Here is a 22399-nt window from a genome sequence, read left to right as displayed (position 1 = left end):
CAGTTCGCTTCTCTCTCTTCCCTGCGGGGCCGGTGCCGCAGCACCTGCCCAGCCCGGGTCCCGCCGCCGCCAGTCCCTCCCAGCTCACGACCCGGGGTGGTTTGAGGGACTAATTTGTTGTGGTTTTAATGATGTTAATTATTTTTAGCCGCTTTAGAGCCCCGCCTCCTACCCACGTGCTCCGCGGCCACCCCTTTGGCCGGGCGCGACCATCTCCGCGCCGGGGGGGGGGGGATTGGGACAGACAAGGACCCCCCTTGTCCCGGCCCTTAGTGTGTGTGGGGGAGAAACCCCCACAGCCCCGGGGTTATGGGGCTGCGGAGGGAGCTGCCCGCATCCCTCTCGTTTAATTTTGATTACAACGAGTTTAATGGTTTGTGTCTTAATTCCTTTCCCCCCCCCCGCGCTGTGGTGGCCTGGGCGCGGCTGCGGCCGGGGAGCGCGGCGGGGCCGGGATGTGGCGGGCGCTGAGGGGGCTGCGGGGCAGCGGGTGAGTGCCGGGGGGGACCTTCCTCACCCCTTCCCCTGCCCCTTCGGCTCCCCTCGGCTCCCCCTTCCCAGCTCCGTCCCCCAAACCCCTCCCGACCCCCCCTTCTCGCAGCATTTCCACGCGTGGCGGCTGGAAGAACAGCGGGGCGCGGTCCCCCTGCTAGAGTCCCTTTGCTGCATGCTGGGGGTCCCCCTGCTAGAGAGTCCCTTTGCTGCATGCTGGGGGTCCCCTTGCTAGAGAGTCCCTCTGCTAGAGAGTCCCTTTGCTGCATGCTGGGGGTCCCCCTGCTAGAGAGTCCCTCTGCTGCATGCTGGGGGTCCCCTTGCTAGAGAGTCCCTTTGCTGCATGCTGGGGGTCCCCCTGCTAGAGAGTCCCTTTGCTGCATGCTGGGGGTCCCCCTGCTAGAGAGTCCCTTTGCTGCATGCTGGGGGTCCCCTTGCTAGAGAGTCCCTCTGCTAGAGAGTCCCTTTGCTGCATGCTGGGGGTCCCCCTGCTAGAGAGTCCCCCTGCTAGAGAGTCCCTCTGCTGCATGCTGGGGGTCCCCTTGCTAGAGAGTCCCCCTGCTAGAGAGTCCCTTTGCTGCTAGCTGAGTGTCCCCTTGGCTGAGGGTCCCCTTGCTAAAGAGTCCCTTTGCTGCAAGCTGAGTGTCCCCTTGGCTGATGGTCCCCCTGCTAGAGAGTCCCTTTGTTGCAAGCTGAATGTCCTCTTGGCTGAGGGTTCCCTTGCTAGAGTCCCTTTGCTGCATGCTGGAGGTCCCCTTGCTAGAGAGTCCCTTTGCTGCATGCTGGGGGTCCCCCTGCTAGAGAGTCCCTTTGCTGCATGCTGGGGGTCCCCTTGCTAGAGAGTCCCTTTGCTGCATGCTGGGGGTCCCCCTGCTAGAAAGTCCCTTTGCTGCAAGCTGAATGTCCTCTTGGCTGAGGGTCCCCTTGCTAGAGAGTCCCTTTGCTGCAAGCTGAATGTCCTCTTGGCTGAGGGTCCCCTTGCTAGAGAGTCCCTTTGCTGCAAGCTGAATGTCCTCTTGGCTGAGGGTTCCCTTGCTATAGAGAGTCCCTTTGCTGCAGACTGAGGGTCCCTTTTGGCTTGAGGGTCCCCTTGGCTGAGGATGGCTGCTACAGGCTGAAGGTCCAGCCCCCTCCTGTAGGGGCTTGAACGTCCCTTTGCTACAGGCTGGAGGTCCCCTTGGCTTGAGGGTCTCTGCTACAGGCTGGGGGTCCCCTTGGTTGAGGGTCCCTTCGCTATAGGCTGAAGGTTCCCTTGGCTTGAGGGTCCCTTTGCTATGGGCTGGAGGTTCCCTTGGCTTGAGGGTCCCTTCTCTAAGGGCCTCCTTTGCTCTTCATTTCCTTTTGCTGACTCCTCACCTCTTCCTGGCCGCTTTCCCTGCTGCCAGCTGCATGCAGGTGCTTCTTCCCCTTCTTTTCCATCCCCCCCCCCCCCCCTTTTTTTTTTGCTGAGCAATTTAATGCTCAGGGAGGGTTGGGAAATGTGTAGCCCGAAGCTGCCAAGGTCCAACTGCTCCCCGGAGCGGGCAGAGCCTGGCTTTTGCCCCCATGCCCTGGACTTTGCCAGGGTGCTGGAGCGAAGCAAATCGATTTGGAGCTTGCTCTGCCTCTCATCCCTTGGCAATCCCTTTCCAGGCACCTTTTTCCTAGCAAGAGGAAGGGGTAGCTGGCTGCGGGGCAGGGGATATGTCCAGGCTGAGTTTCCGGCTCTGGCGTCATCACCTGGCAGGATGGAGCCCGGGGCTGATGGCGAGGTGCTGTGCCCGGGCGTGTGGAGCCGGTTTGGCCGGGGGGCACGGCAGCGAGGGAGGGCACACGTGCTGCTGGAGCGGCACACGTGTTCCTGGCAGGCTGGGCTGTGGAGGGGAGGAAGCAGCTTGGGGCTGGGGGGAAGGATTTCAGCAGCTGTCTTGCTCCTCTCCTAGGCGGAGGTGGCAGCACCGCTCGGCCCTCGAGGTGACCAATGAGCCCATCCTGGAGTTCAAACCCGGGAGCCCCGAGAGGGCAGCGCTGCAGAAGGTACCTCCAGGGGGGACTGGGCTTTGGTGGGGGTCTTTGAAGCCCTGGCTGTGCTTCAGGCTCTTCCCTGGGGTGGGGGAAACCTCACCCTGCCCAGTACCTGCTCTTTTGTGGGGGTCTTTGAAGCCCTGGCTGTGCTTCAGGCTCTTCCCTGGGGTGGGGGAAACCTCACCCTACCCAGTACCTGCTCTTTTGTGGGGGTCTTTGAAGCCCTGGCTGTACTTCAGGCTCTTCCCTGGGGTGGGGGAAGCCTCACCCTGCCCAGTACCTGCTCTTTTGTGGGGGTCTTTGAAGCCCTGGCTGTGCTTCAGGCTCTTCCCTGGGGTGGGGGAAACCTCACCCTGCCCAGTACCTGCTCTTTTGTGGGGGTCTTTGAAGCCCTGGCTGTGCTTCAGGCTCTTTGCTGGGGTGGGGGAAACCTCACCCTGCCCAGTACCTGCTCTTTTGTGGGGGTCTTTGAAGCCCTGGCTGTGCTTCAGGCTCTTCCCTGGGGTGGGGGAAACCTCACCCTGCCCAGTACCTGCTCTTTCCCTTTGGGGACAGCTGCAGTTGTAGCTCCTGTCCCTCCAGCCTGCAGGCACCCCATACCCAGTGCTGGTTGCTGGGTTTCCCTTTGCTCCTGGGGCTGGTGGGGAGGATGGAGGGAGTGGAGGGGAAAAGCTGGTGGAGCTCTGTGTGTGCAGCTCCCACCACCCTGATCTCCTCTTCCCCTTGCTTAGGCTCTTGCTGACCTGAAGGGCAAGACAGAAGCCATCCCCTGCGTGGTTGGGGGAGAGGAGGTGTGGACGTCAGCAGTGCGGTACCAGCTGTCGGTGAGTTGGGGGAGAGCTTCCTCAGCAAGTGAGGAAGGGGGCAGGAGGATGCATGTGGCAGGAGAGAGCTCTGTTGGGCTGGTAACTCTGGAAGGTTTTCTTCTCTTTCCAGCCCTTCAATCATGCACACAAGGTGGCCAAGTACTGCTATGCTGACAAGGTGAGTTGCACCTCGCTGCCCTCCCTCTTCCTTTCACGTTGCCTGGAAGCTTTCACCTGGGTTTAGTCTTATCTCCTGGCAAGAGATTGCTGGGAGCTTGCTGCTGAGGAGCTGCAAATCCCTGCTCAGGTTGACAGCAGGGCAGCTGCAGGGCTGGCTGTTGGCTTTCCAAGTCCCAGGGATCCTGGAGCCAATTGCTTCCAGGAGCTGCAAACCTGGGATTGTGCTGGGGAGATGGCTGCTGGGGGTGGTGCCTCGGGGCTGGCTGGCCTTGGTGAGGGTTTGTGGTGGTGCTTCTTCTGTGCTGCCTTTCCCCTTCTCTTCTGCAGGAGCTCATCAACAAAGCCATTAACGCTGCCTTGGCAGCAAGGAAGGAATGGGACCTGAAACCTGTCCAGGACCGAGCCCAGATCTTCCTGAAGGCAGCTGACATGCTGAGTGGCCCCAGGAGAGCAGAAGTGCTGGCCAAAACCATGATTGGGCAGGTAATGGGGCTGTGGGATTGACCCAGCAGGGAGCTGGGAGGGAAGTGGAGGAGCTGGAAGGCAGGAGGAGCTGCCAAGGTCAACTTTGTGGCAGTGGGAATGGCTGTAATGGTTGAATTGCCTATAGGTAGGGGGGGTCCAAACTGATCTCACTTCTGCCCTGGGAAGGAGAAGAGCTGAAGTGTCATGGGAAGCTCAGTTGATGTGGTGGGCTGAGATTGTCAGACCTCACCCTTGCCAAATGCCCCAGCAGCCCTGGCTTTCCCTCAGAGGCACTGAGGAGTGGTGGGGGAACAGGAGTGGATGTGATGTCCCCTTGCACCAGCACGGACCAGGGTGCAAGGGAGATGGGGTGGGATGGGGGCTTGCAGGAGGCCACAGCTTCTGGGAGGCAGCATGGGGTCTTGGGTCCAGTTCTGGGCTCCCCAGTTGGAGGAGGACAGGGGCTTGCTGGAGAGGGTACAGCAAAGGGCTACAAAGATGCTGAGGGGGCTGAGACATCTTGTTCCAGGCAACCAGCCCCAGAACAAGAGGACACAGCCTCAAGCTGTGCCAGGGGAGGTTTAGGCTGGATGTTAGGAGGAAGTTCTTTCCAGCAAGAGAGATTGGCCATGGGAATGTGCTGCCCAGGGAGGTGGTGGAGTCCCCATCCCTGGAGGTGTTTAGGAAGAGCCTGGATGGGGTGCTTGGTGCCATGGTTTAGTTGATCAGATGGTGCTGGGTGAGAGGTTGGACTCCATGATCTCAAAGGTTAATCCTATCCTATCCTATCCTATCCTATCCTATCCTATCCTATCCTATCCTATCCTATCCTATCCTATCCTATCCTATCCTATCCTATCCTAATCTCTGGGATGAGGAAAGGCTGAGAGACTTGGGGCTATTTAGTCTGGAAAAGAGAAGACTGAGGGGGGGAACCTCATCAGTAGTTCAAAGGTGGGTGTCAGGAGGATGGGACCAAGCTTTTGTCAGTGGTGCCCAGGGACAGGACAAGGGACAGCAGGCACAAAATTGAGCATAGGAAGTTTCATCTAAACATGAGGAGGAGGGTTTTTTTTAAGGGTGCTGGAGCCCTGGAGCAGGCTGCCCAGAGAGGTGGGGGGGTCTCCACCTTTGGAGACATTCCAAACCTACCTGGACATGTTCCTGTGTGACCTGCTGTAGGTGACCCTGCCTTGGCAGGGGGGTTGGACTGGATGCTCTCCAGAGGTCCTGTCCATCCCCTACCAATCCACTGGGAGAGAGGCAGCCCACAAACCACATCCAAGTGCTCTGTGCTGCACTGCTGCAGCTGAGGGCTGCTGCATTGCCCTTCCCCAGGCTCTCCCTCACTCAGTGCTCAGTGATTATGAACTAAACATGAGCCAGCAGTGTGCCCAGGCAGCCAAGAAGGCCAAGGGCATCCTGGCCTGCATCAGAAAGAGTGTGGCTAGCAGGAGCAGGGAAGTCCTTGTGCCCTGTGCTCAGCACTGCTTAGGCCACACCTGGAGTCCTGTGTCCAGCTCTGGGCTCCTCAGGTTAGGAAAGAGGTTGAGCTGCTGGAAGGTGTCCAGAGAAGGGCAAGAAAGCTGGGGAGGGGTCTGGAGCACAGCCCTGGGAGAGGCTGAGGGAGCTGGGGTTGCTTAGCCTGCAGAAGAGGAGGCTCAGGGGAGACCTTCTTGCTCTCTCCAACTCCCTGAAGGGAGCTTGGAGCCAGGTGGGGGTTGGGCTCTTCTCCCAGGCAGGCAGCCAGCCCCAGAACAAGAGGCCACAGTCTCAAGCTGTGCCAGGGGAGGTTCAGGCTGGAGGTGAGGACAAAGTTCTTTCCAGCCAGAGAGATTGGCCACTGGAATGTGCTGCCCAGGGAGGTGGTGGAGTCCCCATGCCTGGAGGTGTTCAAGAGGGGATTGGATGTGGCCCTTGGAGCCACGGTTTAGTTGTCAGGAGGTGCTAGGTATCAGGTCATAGGTTGGACTTGCTGATCTCTGAGGTTTTTCCCAACCTGGCTGATTGTGTGATGGTGTGCCATGGCCTCCCCTGGCAGGGCAAAACTGTGATCCAGGCAGAGATCGACGCCGCTGCCGAGCTCATCGACTTCTTCCGCTTCAACGCCAAGTACGCCCTGGAGCTGGAGGACAGCCAGCCCATCAGCGTGGACATCAGCACCAACAGCATGGTCTACAGGGGGCTGGAGGTGAGGAGAAGGGTGGGGGCTCCCTTATTGTCATCCTGAGCTGTTGGGAGGAGGCCCTGTGCTCTCACCAGCCCCTCTTCCCTCCTCTGCTCTCCCACTGCAGGGGTTCGTGGCAGCCGTCTCGCCCTTCAACTTCACTGCCATCGGCGGCAACCTGGCAGGGGCTCCAGCACTGATGGTGAGTGTTGTGCTGGGCTTCAGGGACAGGACAGGCCAGGGGAAGGCTGGGAGGGGCAACCCACCCAGGAGGGGCACCCACCCTCTCCAAGGCCATGGTTTATAGAAGCACAGAACTGTCAGGGTTGGAAGGGGCCTCAAGGCTCAGCCAGCTCCAACCCCCCTGCCATGGGCAGGGACACCTCACACCGCAGCAGGTTGCTCACAGCCACCTCCAGCCTGGCTGCAAACACCTCCAGGCAGGAGGCTTCCACCACCTCCCTGGGCAGCCTGTGCCAGGCTCTCACCACCCTCATGGGGAACAACTTCTTCCTCACATCCAATCTCAATCTCCCCAGTCCTAGTTTTGCTCCATCCCCCCAAGTCCTATCCGTCCCTGACACCCTCAGAAGTCCCTCCCCAGCTTTCTTGGAGCCCCCTTCAGATCCTGCAAGGCCACAATTAGGTCTCCTCAGAGCCTTCTCCTCTCCAGCCTGCACAACCCCAACTCCCTCAGTCTGTCCTCACAGCAGAGCAGCTCCAGCCCTCTGTTCATCCTTGTGGCCCTTCTCTGGACACCTTCCAGCACCTCCAGATCCTTCCTGTGTTGGGATAAGACCTTTAAGGTCATCCAGCTCAACTGTTCTCTGTCTCTGCCAAAGCTGGGGCTCAACCATGGCCCTCAGCACCACATCTCTGTGGCTTTGAAACACCTCCAGGGATGGGGATTCAGTCTCCTCCCTGGGCTGGGATCCACAAGGTAGGAATTTGGCCTCTCTGGGTCTCTGGTGCCATTGAGTAGGACATACTTGGACTGCATAGGACCTGGGCTCAACAGGGCCTCACCTATGGCCTCAAATTGTGCCAGGGGAGGTTTAGGTTGGACATGAGCAACAATTTCTTTCCTGAGAGAGTGGTCAGCATTGGAACAGGCTGCCCAGGGAGGCCACAGAAGTCACAGAATCATTAAGGTTGGAAAAGACCTCTAAGATCTTCAAGTCCAACCTTCCTCCCAACACCACCATGGCCATCAAACCATGTCCCAGAGTGCCAGGGCCACACACACATTTCTTGGTAACTCCACCACCTCCCTGGGCAGCCTGTTCCAATCCCTGACCCCTCCTAATCTCCAACCTAACCCTCCCCTGGTGCACCATGAGGCCATTTCCTCTCATCCTGTCTTCAGTTGCCTGGGAGAAGAGGCCAGTTCCAACTTCCAGCCTCCTTTCAGGTAGCTGTAAAGAGCAATGAGGTCTCCTCTCAGCCTCCTCTTCTTCAGGTCACCTCCTGGGATTGCCTGGATGTGTTCCAGGGAGGAGTGGGGAGAAGAAAAGGGAAAGAGTGAAGCTGATGTGGAGCTGGGAAGCTTTTGGGGGGAGGGAGATGTGATCCTCCCACCCCAGGACTCAAGGAAAGTCCTTGGGTTTGGGGGCATTTGGTGATGAATTCACCTCAGAGGGGATGAACCTCAACTGGGATGGGGTGAGCCTGTGCTGGTGGCTCTGGGGTGAACTGTGCTGGGCATCCTGAAGTGCATCCACCTCTTCCTCCTTGACATTCCTGCTGGGCTGGAGCAGCAGCACAATAAAATCCCCCTGGATCTGGACCTGGGGCCAAAAAAACAGGGAGCCAGGCATCAGCAGGTGACTTGAAAAGCTCAGCAGCAGCAGCAGCAGGTGGTGCCTGCAATTAAATTGAGGCCCAAATGGTGCTTTAATGAGTGGGTATTAATTAGCTCCCCAGTGTTTAGTCCCTGCAGTAAATTCCCAGGGGATTAAACATTCCTCTTGCCTACATAGCTGGAGGGATCAGGGGGGTGGATCAGAGTGGGATTGCCTTGGGAATGGAGCAGTTGCCCCACTGGTGCCAGGCAGCCTGTCTGCAGCTGTGGTCCCACTTAGGTGTCCCAGCTCCTGGAGAGCTTTGGCAGAGCCTGGTTTGGTTTTCTGACCACTGGGAGTGGGAGGATTTGGTGGTGGGGAGCCCAGGAGGAGCTTTGCCTGCCCCTCAGCTCCTTGGAAAGCAGGTGCCTGGTTGAGACAGGGCCTGAAAGTCCCTTTCCTGCTCCCCTGGGGCTGTGAGCCTGTGGCACAGCCACGTGTGGTGGGGGCCCAGGCAGGGTGGCAGTGACGCAGGGGAGGTCACAGAGCCAAGGGGAGGATGGTGGCAGCCAGCCAAAGGGGTGGGGTGCCCCTGGCAGCCTGCTGGCACCCAGGCACTTGTTTGCTTGTGCACCACCACTAAGGTGGGTGCAGGGTTTTGTTCCACTGCCTGGGCTGGCACAGCCACCTGCTGGGGCTGGCACGTTGCTTGGCACTGCCAGCCCATTTCCTCAGGCATCAAACAGCTCCATGCTCCCTGGCTCCTCTTAGGGAAGGCAAAACTCTGTGCCCCTGGCAAAGGGGGCTGTGGAAAAGGGAGGATTTCTGTGCCTTGAGCTGAGCAGGGCAGGCACAGCCCTTTATGAACCCAGTGCTTGGGGTCAAAGGGAGGTGGGGATCACCCCAGAGTGCCACTGCAGGCTGCAGGAAAGGCTTTGACCACAGCACTTAAACATTCAGGGCTGTTCAGCCTGGAGAAGAGAAGGCTCCAGGGGGACCTCAGAGCAGCCTTCCAGTACCTGAAGGGGGCTACAGGAGAGCTGGGGAGGGACTTCTGACAAGGGCTTGAGGTGACAGGACGAGGGACAGTGGCTTTGAGCTGGAAGAGGGGAGATTGAGACTGGAGAGGAGGAAGAAATTCTTTAGAGTGAAGGTGAGGAGACACTGGAACAGGCTGCCCAGGGAGGCTGTGGCTGCTCTGTCCCTGGAGGTATTCAAAGCCAGCTTGGATTAATCCAATTCAGACTGGAGATGAGGAAGAAATTCTTTAGAGGGAGGGTGGGGAGACAGAGGAGCAGACTGCCCAGGGAGGCTGTGGCTGTCCCCTGCCTGGAGGTGTTCAAAGCCAGCTTGGATTAATCAAATTCAGACCGGAGATGAGGAGGAAACTCTTTAGAATGAGGCTGGGGAGACTCTGGCACAGGTTGCCCAGGGAGGCTGTGGCTGCCCCCTCCCTGGAGGTGCTCAAGGCCAGGCTGGATGAGTCCTTGAGCAAGCTGGGCTGGTGGGAGGTGTCCCTGCCCGTGGCAGGGGGGGTTGGAACTGGCTGAGCTCGAGGATCCCTTCCACCCCAAGCCGCTCTGTGGCGTCCTGCCCACGCTGGAGCCTTTGCCTCGGGTGCTGACTTTCTCCTCTGGGCTTTGTTTCCTGTCCCCCTCAGGGCAACGTGGTGCTGTGGAAGCCCAGTGACACCGCCCTGCTCTCCAGCTACGCTGTCTACAAGGTGCTGCTGGAGGCCGGGCTGCCCCCCAGCGTGGTGCAGTTCGTGCCCGCCGACGGGCCGGAGTTTGGCGACGCCGTCACCGGCTCCCCGCACCTCTGCGGCCTCAACTTCACCGGCAGCGTGCCGTAGGTGGCGGGGGACGGCAGCTGCTGCCTCGGGGCAGACCAGCACAGAATGCTTTGGCTTGGAAGGGGCCTCCAGAGCTCACCCAGGCCAACCCCCCCACCCCCTGCGGCCGGCAGGAGCGCCCGCCGCTTGCCCGGAGCCCTGCCCAGCCGCCTCTGCTCGTGGCGCTGGGAGCCGAGGCTCAGTTAGGCAGGAGCTGTGGGGTGGCAGGCTGGCCTTGGTGATCTCTGAGGTCTTTTCCAACCTTATTGACTCTCTCTCTCCCTCCCTCCCTCTCCCATCTCTCTCTCTCCCTCCCTCTCCCATCTCTCTCTCTCCCTCCCTCTCCCATCTCTCTCTCTCCCTCCCTCTCCCATCTCTCTCTCTCCCTCCCTCTCCCATCTCTCTCTCTCCCTCCCTCTCCCATCTCTCTCTCTCCCTCCCTCTCCCATCTCTCTCTCTCCCTCCCTCTCCCATCTCTCTCTCTCCCTCCCTCTCCCATCTCTCTCTCTCCCTCCCTCTCCCATCTCTCTCTCTCCCTCCCTCTCCCATCTCTCTCTCTCCCTCCCTCTCCCATCTCTCTCTCCCTCCCTCTCCCATCTCTCTCTCCCTCCTCTCCCATCTCTCTCTCCCTCCCTCTCCCATCTCTCTCTCCCTCCCTCTCCCATCTCTCTCTCCCTCCCTCTCCCATCTCTCTCTCCCTCCCTCTCCCATCTCTCTCTCCCTCCCTCTCCCATCTCTCTCTCCCTCCCTCTCCCATCTCTCTCTCCCTCCCTCTCCCATCTCTCTCTCCCTCCCTCTCCCATCTCTCTCTCCCTCCCTCTCCCATCTCTCTCTCCCTCCCTCTCCCATCTCTCTCTCCCTCCCTCTCCCCTCTCTCTCTCCCTCCCTCTCCCATCTCTCTCTCCCTCCCTCTCCCATCTCTCTCTCCCTCCCTCTCCCATCTCTCTCTCCCTCCCTCTCCCATCTCTCTCTCCCTCCCTCTCCCATCTCTCTCTCCCTCCCTCTCCCATCTCTCCCTCCCTCCCTCTCCCATCTCTCCCTCCCTCCCTCTCCCATCTCTCCCTCCCTCCCTCTCCCATCTCTCCCTCCCTCCCTCTCCCATCTCTCTCTCCCTCCCTCTCCCATCTCTCCCTCCCTCCCTCTCCCATCTCTCCCTCCCTCCCTCTCCCATCTCTCCCTCCCTCCCTCTCCCATCTCTCCCTCCCTCCCTCTCCCATCTCTCCCTCCCTCCCTCTCCCATCTCTCCCTCCCTCCCTCTCCCATCTCTCCCTCCCTCCCTCTCCCATCTCTCCCTCCCTCCCTCTCCCATCTCTCCCTCCCTCCCTCTCCCATCTCTCCCTCCCTCCCTCTCCCATCTCTCCCTCTCCCTCCCTCTCCCATCTCTCCCTCTCCCTCCCTCTCCCATCTCTCCCTCTCCCTCCCTCTCCCATCTCTCCCTCTCCCTCCCTCCCTCTCCCATCTCTCCCTCTCCCTCCCTCCCTCTCCCATCTCTCCCTCTCCCTCCCTCCCTCTCCCATCTCTCCCTCTCCCTCCCTCCCTCTCCCCTCTCTCCCTCTCCCTCCCTCCCTCTCCCATCTCTCCCTCTCCCTCCCTCCCTCTCCCATCTCTCCCTCTCCCTCCCTCCCTCTCCCATCTCTCCCTCTCCCTCCCTCCCTCTCCCATCTCTCCCTCTCCCTCCCTCCCTCTCCCATAGTGGTGGAATCCCCATCTCTGGAAGGGTTTCAGAGCTGTGGTGCTGGGGGCCATGGTTTAGCCCCAGCCTTGGTAGAGTCAGAGAGGGGTTGGACTGGATGAGCTTACAGAGCTTTTCCAACCCAACCCAATTCTCTGATCCAAGGCACAGGCAGACCTGTGTGTGCCCCTGCCCTGTCTCCCAGGGGTGCTGTGACTTGCTGCCCTGCCCTGGCACAGTGGGAGCAGCTCCAGGCAGGTTGGCAGAGCTGTGCTGTGCCCACACATCGTGTGTGTGTGTGTGTGTGTTGGGGGGGGGAGGTGTTCCTGGTGATGCTGAGGGCCCTGGCAGCCCATAATGAACTGTTAAAGCTGGGCACCTCGCTCCACTGGGGAGGGACATGGTCTGCTGAGCACCAAGCTGTAGAGGTGGGAAGCTCATAAATTAGTGTTAGTGGCTGTGCCTCCTGGGGGGAGCTCATTAGCATTTTTATTGTCTTTTTGCAGCCAGAGGTTTGTCACAGTAAGGGATTGAAAGGAGAGGAGGTGGGGGAAAGGAGGCCAGAAACTTCTGCTGGGTGCTTGCTCCTCTGCTCTGTGCCCTGTGCCACTGCAGCAGTTTCCTCATCTCTAAAACCAGGGGGGTTCCAGCAGGAGCAGGGAGGTGAGTTAGGTTGGACATCAGGAGGAAGTTCTGCTCAACAAGCAGCTGAAGAGGAGCCAGCAGTGTGCCCAGGGGGCCAAGAAAGCCAAAGGCCTCCTGGCTGGGGTCAGCAATGCTGTGTCCAGCAGGAGCAGGGAGGGGACTGACCCCTGGGACTCAGCTCTGGGGAGGCCACACCTCGAGGGTTGGGTCCAGTTTTGGGCACCTCAATGCAAGAGAGATGTGGAGGTGCTGGAGCCAGGGCAGAGGAGGGCAAGGAAGCTGTGAAGGGCCTGGAGAAGAAATCTGATGAGGAGAGACTGAGGGAGCTGGGGGATGGTTAGTGTGAAACAGGAGGCTGAGGAGAGACCTCCTGGCTCTCTACAGCTACCTGAAAGGAGGTTGTGGAGAGGCTGCTGCTGGTCTCTTCTCACAGGTAATTAGTGATAGAAGAAGAGGGAATGGCCTCAAGCTGCCACTGGGTAGGTTCAGACTGGACAGTAGGGAAAAGAGTGGTCAGGGACTGGGATGTGCTGCCCAGGGAGGTGGTGGAGTCCCCAGGCCTGGCTGTGTTTCAAGGTGGTTTGGATGTGGTGCTTGGGGTTTAGGGGTGACCCTTGCAGAGTATTGGAAAGTGCTGCCCAGGGAGCACTGATGTTTTGAAGTTCCCCTTTGACTTCTTCCAGGGCTGTTAGGAACCAGGGCAGTGACCTTGGCTTTGGGATGGTCAGATTCCAGCTCCTCCATAAACTTCTGTACCATCTGGAGCTTTAGTTTGGAAAAGAGAAGGCTGAGGGGAGACATCTACCTGAAAAGGACATTGTAGAGAGGCTGCTGCTGTAATTACAGGAGGTAATCAGTGACAGACCAGGAGGGAATGGCCTCAAGCTGCCACTGGGTAGGTTCAGACTGGACAGTAGGAAAAAGAGTGGTCAGGGACTGCAATGTGCTGCCCAGGGAGGTGGTGGAGTCCCCAGGCCTGACTGTGTTTCAAGGTGGTCTGGATGTGGTGCTTGGGGCTATGCTTTAGGGGTGACCCTTGTAGAGCAGGGTTCTGGGCTGGACTTGGTGCTCCTGAGGCTCTTCTCCAACCTGAATGTTTCAGTGATTCTGTGATGGTGACCATGGCTTCGAGCTCTCGTTCCCAGCCAGCTGCTTGGAGCTGGCCCTTCTTTTGGGGGGGGTTTGCTGAGGTCCCCTTCAGCAGAACACAGCTCCCACTTCTGCCCCTTTCCCCCCAACCCTCTGCTAAGGCCAGAGCACACTAACCAGCTCCTCCTTCCTCTTCCAGGACTTTCAAGAGGCTCTGGAAGCAGGTGTCTGAAAACCTGGATCGCTACCGCAATTTCCCGCGCCTGGCTGGAGGTAACTGCCTCTGCTGCTGCCTTGCTTTGTGCCATGCACTGGTGGGAGGCACAGTTCCTCCCCTGCCTGGGGAGAAGCTAAAGAAGAGGAGGTTGAGGGGAGACCTCCTGGCTCTTTACAACTCCCTGAAAGGAGGCTGGAGTCAGATGGGGGTTCTGTGATCTCCTGTCCCAGGGAACAAGTGATAGGGTAGCAGGAAACGGCCTCAGGGGAGGTTTAGGTTGGAGATGAGAAGAAAATCCTTCAGGGAAAGAGTTCTCCAAGACTGCCCAGGGAGGTGGTTTAATCCCCATGCCTGGAAGTGTTTACAAGAGACAGGGTTCTGGTGCTGAGGACCATGGTTTAGCCCCAGGAGACTAGGAGGAAACTGGGGATGAGGAAGAAATTCTTCCCTGTGAGGGTGGTGAGAGACTGGCACGGGCTGCCCAGGGAGGTGGTGGAGTCCCCAGCCCTGGAGGTGTTCAAGAAATGTGTGGCCATGGCACTTTGGGACATGGCTTGATGGCCATGGTGGGCTTGGGTTGCTGCTTGGACTTGATCTTAGAGGTCTTTTCCAAGCCAACCAATTCCATGATAACTCTGCACCAAAGCCAGGAAGGGACTTTTAACAAGGGCTTGTGGTGGCAGGATGAGAAGGAGTGGACTGAAGCTTGAGGAGGGCAGATTCAGACTGGAAATGAGGAAGAAATTGTTTAGAGGGAGGGTGCTGAGACACAGGGACAGGGTGCCCAGGGAGGCTGTGGCTGCCCCCTCCATGGAGGTATTCAAAGCCAGCTTGGATAAATCAGATTCAGACTGGAAATGAGGAAGAAATTGTTTAGAGGGAGGGTGCTGAGACACAGGGACAGAGTGCCCAGGGAGGCTGTGGCTGCCCCCTCCATGGAGGTATTCAAAGCCAGCTTGGATAAATCAGATTCAGACTGGAAATGAGGAAGAAATTGTTTAGAGGGAGGGTGCTGAGACACAGGGACAGGTTGCCCAGGGAGGCTGTGGCTGCCCCCTCCATGGAGGTATTCAAAGCCAGCTTGGATAAATCAGATTCAGACTGGAAATGAGGAAGAAATTGTTTAGAGGAAGGGTGCTGAGACACAGGGACAGGTTGCCCAGGGAGGCTGTGGCTCCCTGGAGGTGTTCAAAGCCAGCTTGGATTAACCCTTGAGCAACCTGGGCTGGTGGGAGATGTCCCTACCCAAGCCCAGGTGCTTGGAACCGGCTTGACCTTTAAGCCCCCTTCCACCCCAACCCCATCCTTAGCCTCCTCCGCGCCCTCATCCAGCCAGGGCTTAAAAGCCTGTGGAGGGAGCAGGCTTACCCCTTTCGGGAGGTGATCCATCCCTGACCCCTTTCCCCCTGTGCCCAACCTCCCTCGGCCGCCCGCCGCAGAGTGCGGGGGGAAGAACTTCCACCTGGTGCACCGCTCGGCCGACGTGGGCAGCGCCGTCAACGGGACCCTGCGCTCCGCCTTCGAGTACGGCGGCCAGAAGTGCTCCGCCTGCTCCCGCCTCTACGCCCCGGACTCGCTGTGGCCCCAGATCAAAGAGAAGCTGCTGGAGGAGCACGGGAAGATCAAAGTGGGAGACGTGAGCCGAGCTGCCGGGCTGCTGGAAGGGCTTTGCGGCTCAGCGGGTGGTTGATGGGATTAGAGACTGCGGTAACTGGCTACTAATTCCTATTGAACCCAGCGCTCTCTCTCTCTCTCTCTGCTTGGTTTTTTTCCCCTCATCCTTGGCTTCCCCCCCCCCCCACCTTCCTCCACCTCTTCATCTCACTTGTTTTTAATTTGGGGCTTTTTTTTTCCCCCTCTCCTTCGGAGAGTGATTGGAAACTGTAGCCAGAGCCTGCAGGGAGGGAGCAGTGCGAGGCGCTGCGGGCTGATGGAAAAGGGAGTTCCAAGAGGTGTGCTGGGGAGGAGGAGTTGGGTTGGGTGGAATGTGGGGGTGGTTTCAGCTCCTCCTCACCTCACAGTTAGGGTTTTCTGGGGGGTTGTTTTTTTGTGGTTGGCTGCATCCTCGCTTTTTGCCTCCTTTCTGCCTCCCCGCAGCCCACCCAGGACTTTGGGACCTTCTTCTCTGCGGTCATAGATGACAAGGTGAGCTCAGCCCCCTCCTGGTTCTGCTGGGGAGAGAAGGGAGCACCACCAGGCTTGGGTGGTTTGGTTGCTTACAGCAGTCAGAGGCTGATTTTTCAGCCTTCTTTGGCTCCTTCCTTGGAGCATTTGATGGCTTAGTCTTTGCCCCTCTTCAAAAGTGGTTTGTTTTGCTGAGAAAAGAGCTCAGATAGAAGCAGAGAGTTGAGCTGGAAAAGACCTCCAAGGTCACTGAGTCCAACCACCAACCCAACACCACCACTGCCACTAAACCATGTCCCAAAGCACCATGGCCACACATTTCCTGAACACCTCCAGGCCCTGGGGACTCCACCACCTCCCTGGGCAGCCTGTTCCAGGGCCTGACCACTCTTGCAGCAAAGAAATTGTTCCTCATATCCAACCTTAACCTCCCCTGGCACAAATGTAAGGCTTGGAGGGCCCAGGGCTGGGTTTTTTTTTCCAGCTCCCAACCCTTCTTTTGAGCTGGAAGAGCACTAAGAGCAGCCTAGCCCTGAGAGGGATTGTCCAAACCTGCCTTCAGACCCTCCCCAAACCCACCCTCATGGTTAAATCTATCCTTTTGCCAGTCTTTTGCCAGGATAAAGAAGTGGCTGGAGCATGCCAAGAGTTCACCCAACCTCACCATCCTGGCAGGAGGGGGCTGTGATGACAGTGTTGGGTACTTTGTTGAGCCCTGCATCGTGGAGAGCAAAGACCCACAGGACCCCATCATGAAAGAGGTGAGGGCAGCTTGTGGGGAGGGTCTTCACAGTAAGGGGGTGGGGGGGACACTGGACCTGGAGGTGTTCAAGGCCAAGTTGGATGAGGCCTTGAGCAACCTGGGCTGGTAGGAGGTGTCCCTGCCCAGGGCAAGGGGTTGGAACTGGATGGTCTTGTAGGTCCCTTCCCATCCAAACCAATCTGAGGTAGCAGGAAAAGGAAGTAAAGAGGCTGTAGGTCCTCATCCTGAGGGGGCCATTGGGGGTGTGGAGGTGGGGTGGGGTGGAATGGGGTGGGGTGGAATGGGGTGGGGTGGAATGGGGTGGGGTGGGGTGGAATGGGAGAGGGTGGGGTGGAATGGGAGAGGGTGGGATGGAATGGGAGAGGGTGGGAGAGGGTGGGATGGAATGGGAGAGGGTGGGATGGAATGGGAGAGGGTGGGATGGAATGGGAGAGGGTGGGATGGAATGGGAGAGGGTGGGATGGAATGGGAGAGGGTGGGAGAGGGTGGGAGAGGGTGGGATAGAATGGGATAGGATGGGATAGGGTGGGATGGAATGGGATAGGATAGGGTGGGATGGAATGGGATAGGATGGGATAGGGTGGGATAGTTGGAAAAGACCTTTGAGATCATTAAGTCCAACCTATCACCTAGCACCTAAACCATGGCCCTAAGTGCCTCCTGACTTGACCAGTGCAGGGCTGTTCTGTTCATCATGGTATAGAATCACAGAATGGTTTGGGTTGGAGGGGACCTTCAAGATCATCCAGTTCCAAGCCCCTGCCGTGGGCAGGGGCATCTTCCGCTAGACCAAGTTGCTTCAAGGCCCTGTTCAACCTGGCCTTGAGCAGCTCCTGAGAGGGAGCATCCACAGCCTCCCTGGGCAACCCATTCCAGTGCCTCCCTTCTGCCATGGAGAAGAATTTCCTCCTTGTTTCTCATCTAAATCCCCTTTCTTCCACTTTAAGCCGTTACCCCTCGGCCCGTGGTGACAAAAGTGCCTCTCCAGCCCTCTCTCTCTTAGCTGTCTGGGTGCTGTAGCACCCAAGCCTCCCTTTTGGAGGCTGTCCTCATGGAATTCTTACTTTCTTTGGGTGCCCAGGAGATTTTTGGCCCTATCCTGACCGTGTACGTGTACCCCGAGAAGAAGTACAAGGAGGTGCTGGAGCTGATCGACACCACCACGCCCTACGGCCTCACGGGGGCGCTCTTCGCCCAGGAGAAGTAAGAGTCCCAACACCACCACCAAACCCCCCCCCAAACACACCACCAAATCCATCCCCAAGCACCACAGCAGCTCTTCCCTTTCTTGGGGTGCACCTTCCAGCTCTCTCCAGAGCCCTGTGCTGGGTGGTGATGAGGGGAGAGGGAGCGCTTCCCACCGAGCTCTTCCCGCTGAGGAGATGGGGAGGGGATGCCTCTGAAGTGGCTTTTCAGCCCAATATTGCCTTTTTTGGGTTTGTCTGGGGTTTTTTTTTTGGCTGTGAAATTACCCCAAAGGGCAAAGCTTTGAGGCATCCCCAGCCCCCTCAAGCAGCAGGAGGGCTAAGAGCAGCGTGACCTCAAAGAGGGCTCATAGAATCGTCAGGGCTGGAAGGGAGCTCAAGGCTCAGCCAGCTCCAACCCCCTGCCATGGGCAGGGACACCTCACACCACAGCAGGTTGCCCACAGCCACCTCCAGCCTGGCTGCAAACACCTCCAGGCAGGAGGCTTCCACCACCTCCCTGGGCAGCCTGTGCCAGGCTCTCACCACCCTCCTGGGGAACAACTTCTTCCTCACAGCCAATCTCAATCTCCCCACTTCTAGTTTTGCTCCATCCCCCCCAGTCCTATCCCTCCCTGACACCCTCAAAAGTCCCTCCCCAGCTTTCTTAGAGCCCCCTTCAGATCCTGGAAGGCCACAATGAGGTCTCCTGGGAGCCTTCTCCTCTCCAGCCTGCACAACCCCAACTCCCTCAGTCTGTGCTCACAGCAGAGCAGCTCCAGCCCTCTGTTCATCCTTGTGGCCCTTCTCTGGACACCTTCCAGCCCCTCCAAATCCTTCCTATAATAGAGGCTCCAGAAGTGGATGCAGTACTCCAGGTGGGAGTTAAAATCCCTTTCAATTTCTCACAAGAAAACTCAGAAAGAGAAACAAACTGAAAGAAAACAAAATCAAAGCTCCACCTCTGCCCAACCTGTTCCAGAATAGAATAGAGCAGCTGGAAGAGATCTTTGAGATCATCCAGTCCAACCTCTCCCCCAGCACCTTCTGATCAACTCAGCCATGGCACCAAGTGCCTCAGCCAGGCTCTTCCTAAACACTTCCAGGGATGAGGACTCCACCACCTCCCTGGGCAGCACATTCCCATGGCCAATCTCTCTTGCTGGGATGAACTTCTTCCTCTCCTCCAGCCTGAACCTCCCCTGGCACAGCTTGAGACTGTGTCCTCTTGTTCTGGGGCTGGGTGCCTGCCTGGCAGAAGAGCCCAACCCCCAGCTGGCTCCAACCTCCCTTCAGGGAGTTGCAGACAGCAAGAAGGTCTCCCCTGAGCCTCCTCTTCTGCAGGCTAAGCAACCCCAGCTCCCTCAGCCTCTCCTCCCAGGGCTGTGCTCCAGACCCCTCCCCAGCTTTGTTGCTCTTCTCTGGACACCTTCAAGTCTCTCAATGTCCTCCTTAAACTGAGGAGCCCAGAACTGGACACAGGACTCCAGGTGTGGCCTCAGCAGTGCTGAGCACAGGGCACAAGGACCTCCCTGCTGCTGCTGGCCACACTCTTCCTGCTGCAGGCCAGGATGCCCTTGGCCTTCTTGGCCCCCTGGGCACACTGCAGGCTCCTGTTCAGCTGCTGTCCACCAGCACCCCCAGGTCCCCCTCTGCCTGGCTGCTCTCAGCCACTCTGTCCCCAGCCTGTAGCACTGCCTGGGGTTGCTGTGGCCAATGTGCATCACCTGGCACTTGGCTGTGTTCAATCTCCTGCCCTTGGCCTCTGCCCATCTGCCCAGCCTGGCAAGGTCCCTCTGCAGAGCTCTCCTGCCCCCTGCTCGGTGTCACCTGCAAACTTACTGCTGATGGACTCGATGCCCTCATCCCGATCAGAGAAGCACAAAAGAGGCTTTTCCTGTGCCCCTTTCATGGCCGTGGAGGCCTCTGCAGGAGGCTTTTGTCATGCTCACAGCCCATTCTGTGCTCCCCTCCCGCCCCCAGGAGGGTGATCGAGGAAGCCAGGAGCCTTCTGCGCAACGCCGCCGGCAACTTCTACATCAACGATAAGTCCACAGGGGCCGTGGTGGCTCAGCAGCCCTTCGGAGGCTCCCGAATCTCAGGTGAGACCAAAAGCCTGGGGCAGGGGCTGGCAGCCAGCTGGATGGCTGTGGGAGGAGCTGCATGCCCTCAGCACCTGCCCCGGGGTCGGTTCCCTGCACCCAGGGGGGAGGTTGGTTCCCTGCACCCAGGGGGGAGTGGGGTCAGGTCCTTGCATATGGGTAGGGTCAGTTCTCCAGCCCTAGAAGAGGTTGGTTCCCTGCACCTAGGTGGAAGTGGGGTCAATTCCCCACACCTGGGGGAGGTTGGTTCCCTGCACCCAGGGGGGAGTGGGGTCAGGTCCTTGCACCTAAAGGAGGGTAGGGTCAGTTCCCCACTCCTAGAGGAGGGGGGAGGTTGGTTCCCTGCACCTAGGTGGAAGTGGGGTCAATTCCTTGCACCTGGGGGGTGGGGGGGGGTCAGTTCCCCATACCTTGAGGGGGGTGGGGATCAGTTCCCTGCACCTAGAGGAGGGTAGGGTTGGTTCCTTGCACCTGGGTAGGGTCAATTCCCCACACCTGGGGGAGAGGGGGGGGTCTGTTCCCCACCCCTAGAGGAGATTGGTTCCCTGCACCTAAGTTGGATGGTGAGACTGAGAGCAGCCCTGCAGAAAAGGACTTTGGGGGTGCTGGTGGGGGAGAAGCTGGCCAGCAGCCTGCAATGGGCACTGGCAGCTCAGAAGGCCAATGGCAGCTTGGCTGCCATTGGCCTTCTGAGCTGCCAGTGCCCATTGCCAGAGATGGAGAGAGAGGATCCTGCCCACAACACAGGAAGGACATGGACATGATGGAGGGGGTCCAGAGGAGGCCCCAAAGATGATCAGAGGGCTGGAGCACCCCCTTCTGCAAGGGCAGGCTGGGAGAGTTGGGGCTGCTCAGCCTGGAGAGGAGAAGGCTCCAGGGAGAGCTCAGAGCTGCATTTCAGTGTCTGAAGGGGAGCTCCAGGCAGGCTGGGGAGAGACTGCTCAGAAGAGGCTGTGGGGGGAGGATGAGGGACAATGGTTTGAAGCTGAGGCAGGGGAGGTTTAGGTTGGACATCAGGAGGAAGTTCTACCCCCTTGAGGGTGGGGGAGACACTGGAACAGGTTGCCCAGGGAGGTGATTGAGGTCCCAGCCCTGGAGACCTTCAAGATCAGCCTTGATGTGTCCCTGGGCAGTCTGATCTCGTTAGAGGTGTCCCTGCTGCCTGCAGGGGTGGGTTGGCCAAGAGGACCTTTTGAGGGTCCCTTCCAGGCTGTGAGTCCCCCATCCCCCCACCTCCTGCTCACCAGTGCTTGCTTGTCCTCCCTTCTGCCCCAGGCACCAACGACAAGCCTGGGGGTCCCCACTACATCCTGCGCTGGACGTCCCCCCAGGCCATCAAAGAGACACACGTGCCCCTGAAGGACTGGCGCTATGCCTACATGCAGTGATGCTGCTGCCTCCCCCCTGGGGCTGCTGCCTCCCCCCTGGGGCTGCTGCCTCCCCCCTGGGGCTGCCTTCTCCAGGCCCTGCTGCCTTCCCTCCTGGCCCAGCGCCGCTACCACTGGTCCTCGACGCACAGAGTGGCTTCCCAGCTGCAGCCTTACACAGCACTTAACTCTACTGACCTGCACCCTGAGCAGCTTGGGCTTGGGGTTGTTTTTCAAGGTGGGAGTCAGGGATTAAACTGTTAACTCCAAAAGAAGTCCTTGTGGGTTGTTTTTTTTTTGGGGGGGTCGTGGAATCGTCAGGGTTGGAAGGGAGCTCAAGGCTCAGCCAGCTCCAAGCCCCTGCCATGGGCAGGGACACCTCACACTGCAGCAGGTTGCTCACAGCCACCTCCAGCCTGGCTGCAAACACCTCCAGGCAGGAGGCTTCCACCACCTCCCTGGGCAACCTGTGCCAGGCTCTCACCACCCTCCTGGGGAAGAATTTCTTCCTAACATCACAGAATCACCAAGGTTGGAAGAGACCTCAAAGATCATCAAGTCCAACCTGGCACCACAGCCCTCATGACTAAACCATGGCACCAAGTGCCACATCCAAGCCCCTCTTGAACACCGCCAGGGATGGGGACTCCACCACCTCCCTGGGCAGCACATTCCAATGGCCAATCTCTCTTTCTATGAAGAACTTTCTCCTCACCTCCAGTCTAAACCTCCCCTGGCACAGCTTGAGACTGTGTCCTCTTGTTCTGGTGCTGGGTGCCTGGGAGAAGAGACCAACCCCCACCTGGCTCCAAGCTCCCTTCAGGGAGTTGGAGAGAGTAAGAAGGTCTCCCCTGAGCCTCCTCTTCTCCAGGCTAAACACTCCCAGCTCCCTCAGCCTCTCCTCATCTCCCCATTTCTAGTTCTGCTCCATCCCCCCCAGTCCTATCCCTCCCTGACACCCTCAAAAGTCCCTCCCCAGCTTTCTTGTAGCCCCCTGCAAATCCTGGAAGGCCACAATGAGGTCTCCTGGGAGCCTTCTCCTCTCCAGCCTGCACAACCCCAACTCCCTCAGTCTGTGCTCACAGCAGAGCAGCTCCAGCCCTCTGCTCCTCCTCGTGGCCCTTCTCTGGACACCTTCCAGCCCCTCCAGATCCTTCCTGTAACAGAGTCTCCAGAACTGGACACAGTGCTCCAGCTGTGGTCTCACCAGAGCAGATTGGAGGGGGAGAATCCCCTCCCTGGCCCTGCTTCTCTTGCTGCAGCCCAGGATGTGATTTGCTTTCTTTCATCAAAGGGTTTGGGTGGGAAGGGAACCTTTAAAGGTCACCTGCCCCAGCAGTCAGCAGGGATATCTGCAACTAGAGCAAGATACCATCCCTGAAGGGGATTACCAGATGCTGATGTGCTGAGGGACATGGTTTGGGGGTGACTTGGTGGTGTTGGGCTAGCAGTTGGAGTCCTAGAACCATAGAACTGTTGAGGGTGGAAGAGGGCTTTGAGCTCACCAAGG

General features: G+C 58.6%; 1 protein-coding gene across 1 annotated transcript; it reads left to right on the top strand.

Annotated features, from left to right (window-relative positions):
• The first annotated feature begins 423 nt into the window (after positions 1 to 423).
• Positions 424 to 20970, top strand: ALDH4A1 (aldehyde dehydrogenase 4 family member A1). Its single transcript, XM_054175754.1, has 15 exons — positions 424 to 490; positions 2415 to 2508; positions 3228 to 3320; positions 3433 to 3480; positions 3810 to 3965; positions 5989 to 6138; positions 6242 to 6316; positions 9556 to 9743; positions 13332 to 13405; positions 14789 to 14985; positions 15447 to 15494; positions 16082 to 16234; positions 17318 to 17439; positions 19404 to 19522; positions 20798 to 20970. The coding sequence occupies exons 1-15, from the start codon at positions 456 to 458 to the stop codon at positions 20908 to 20910; spliced, it is 1665 nt and encodes a 554-aa protein (XP_054031729.1). The 5' UTR covers positions 424 to 455; the 3' UTR covers positions 20911 to 20970.
• Positions 20971 to 22399: the final 1429 nt, after the last annotated feature.

This window comes from Dryobates pubescens, chromosome 33 (assembly GCF_014839835.1).
Source record: "Dryobates pubescens isolate bDryPub1 chromosome 33, bDryPub1.pri, whole genome shotgun sequence".
Classification (NCBI taxonomy): domain Eukaryota; kingdom Metazoa; phylum Chordata; class Aves; order Piciformes; family Picidae; genus Dryobates; species Dryobates pubescens.
Note: the sequence above shows the minus strand (reverse complement) of the source record. Positions and strands in the feature narration are given on the sequence as shown.

Coding starts and splice junctions, on each gene's coding strand:
- ALDH4A1 (XM_054175754.1), top strand. CDS start 456: ATGTGGCGGGCGCTGAGGGGGCTGCGGGGCAGCGG. Junction 3,321..3,432: donor CAGTGCGGTACCAGCTGTCG/GTGAGTTGGGGG, acceptor TTCTCTTTCCAG/CCCTTCAATCATGCACACAA. Junction 16,235..17,317: donor AGGACCCCATCATGAAAGAG/GTGAGGGCAGCT, acceptor TTGGGTGCCCAG/GAGATTTTTGGCCCTATCCT.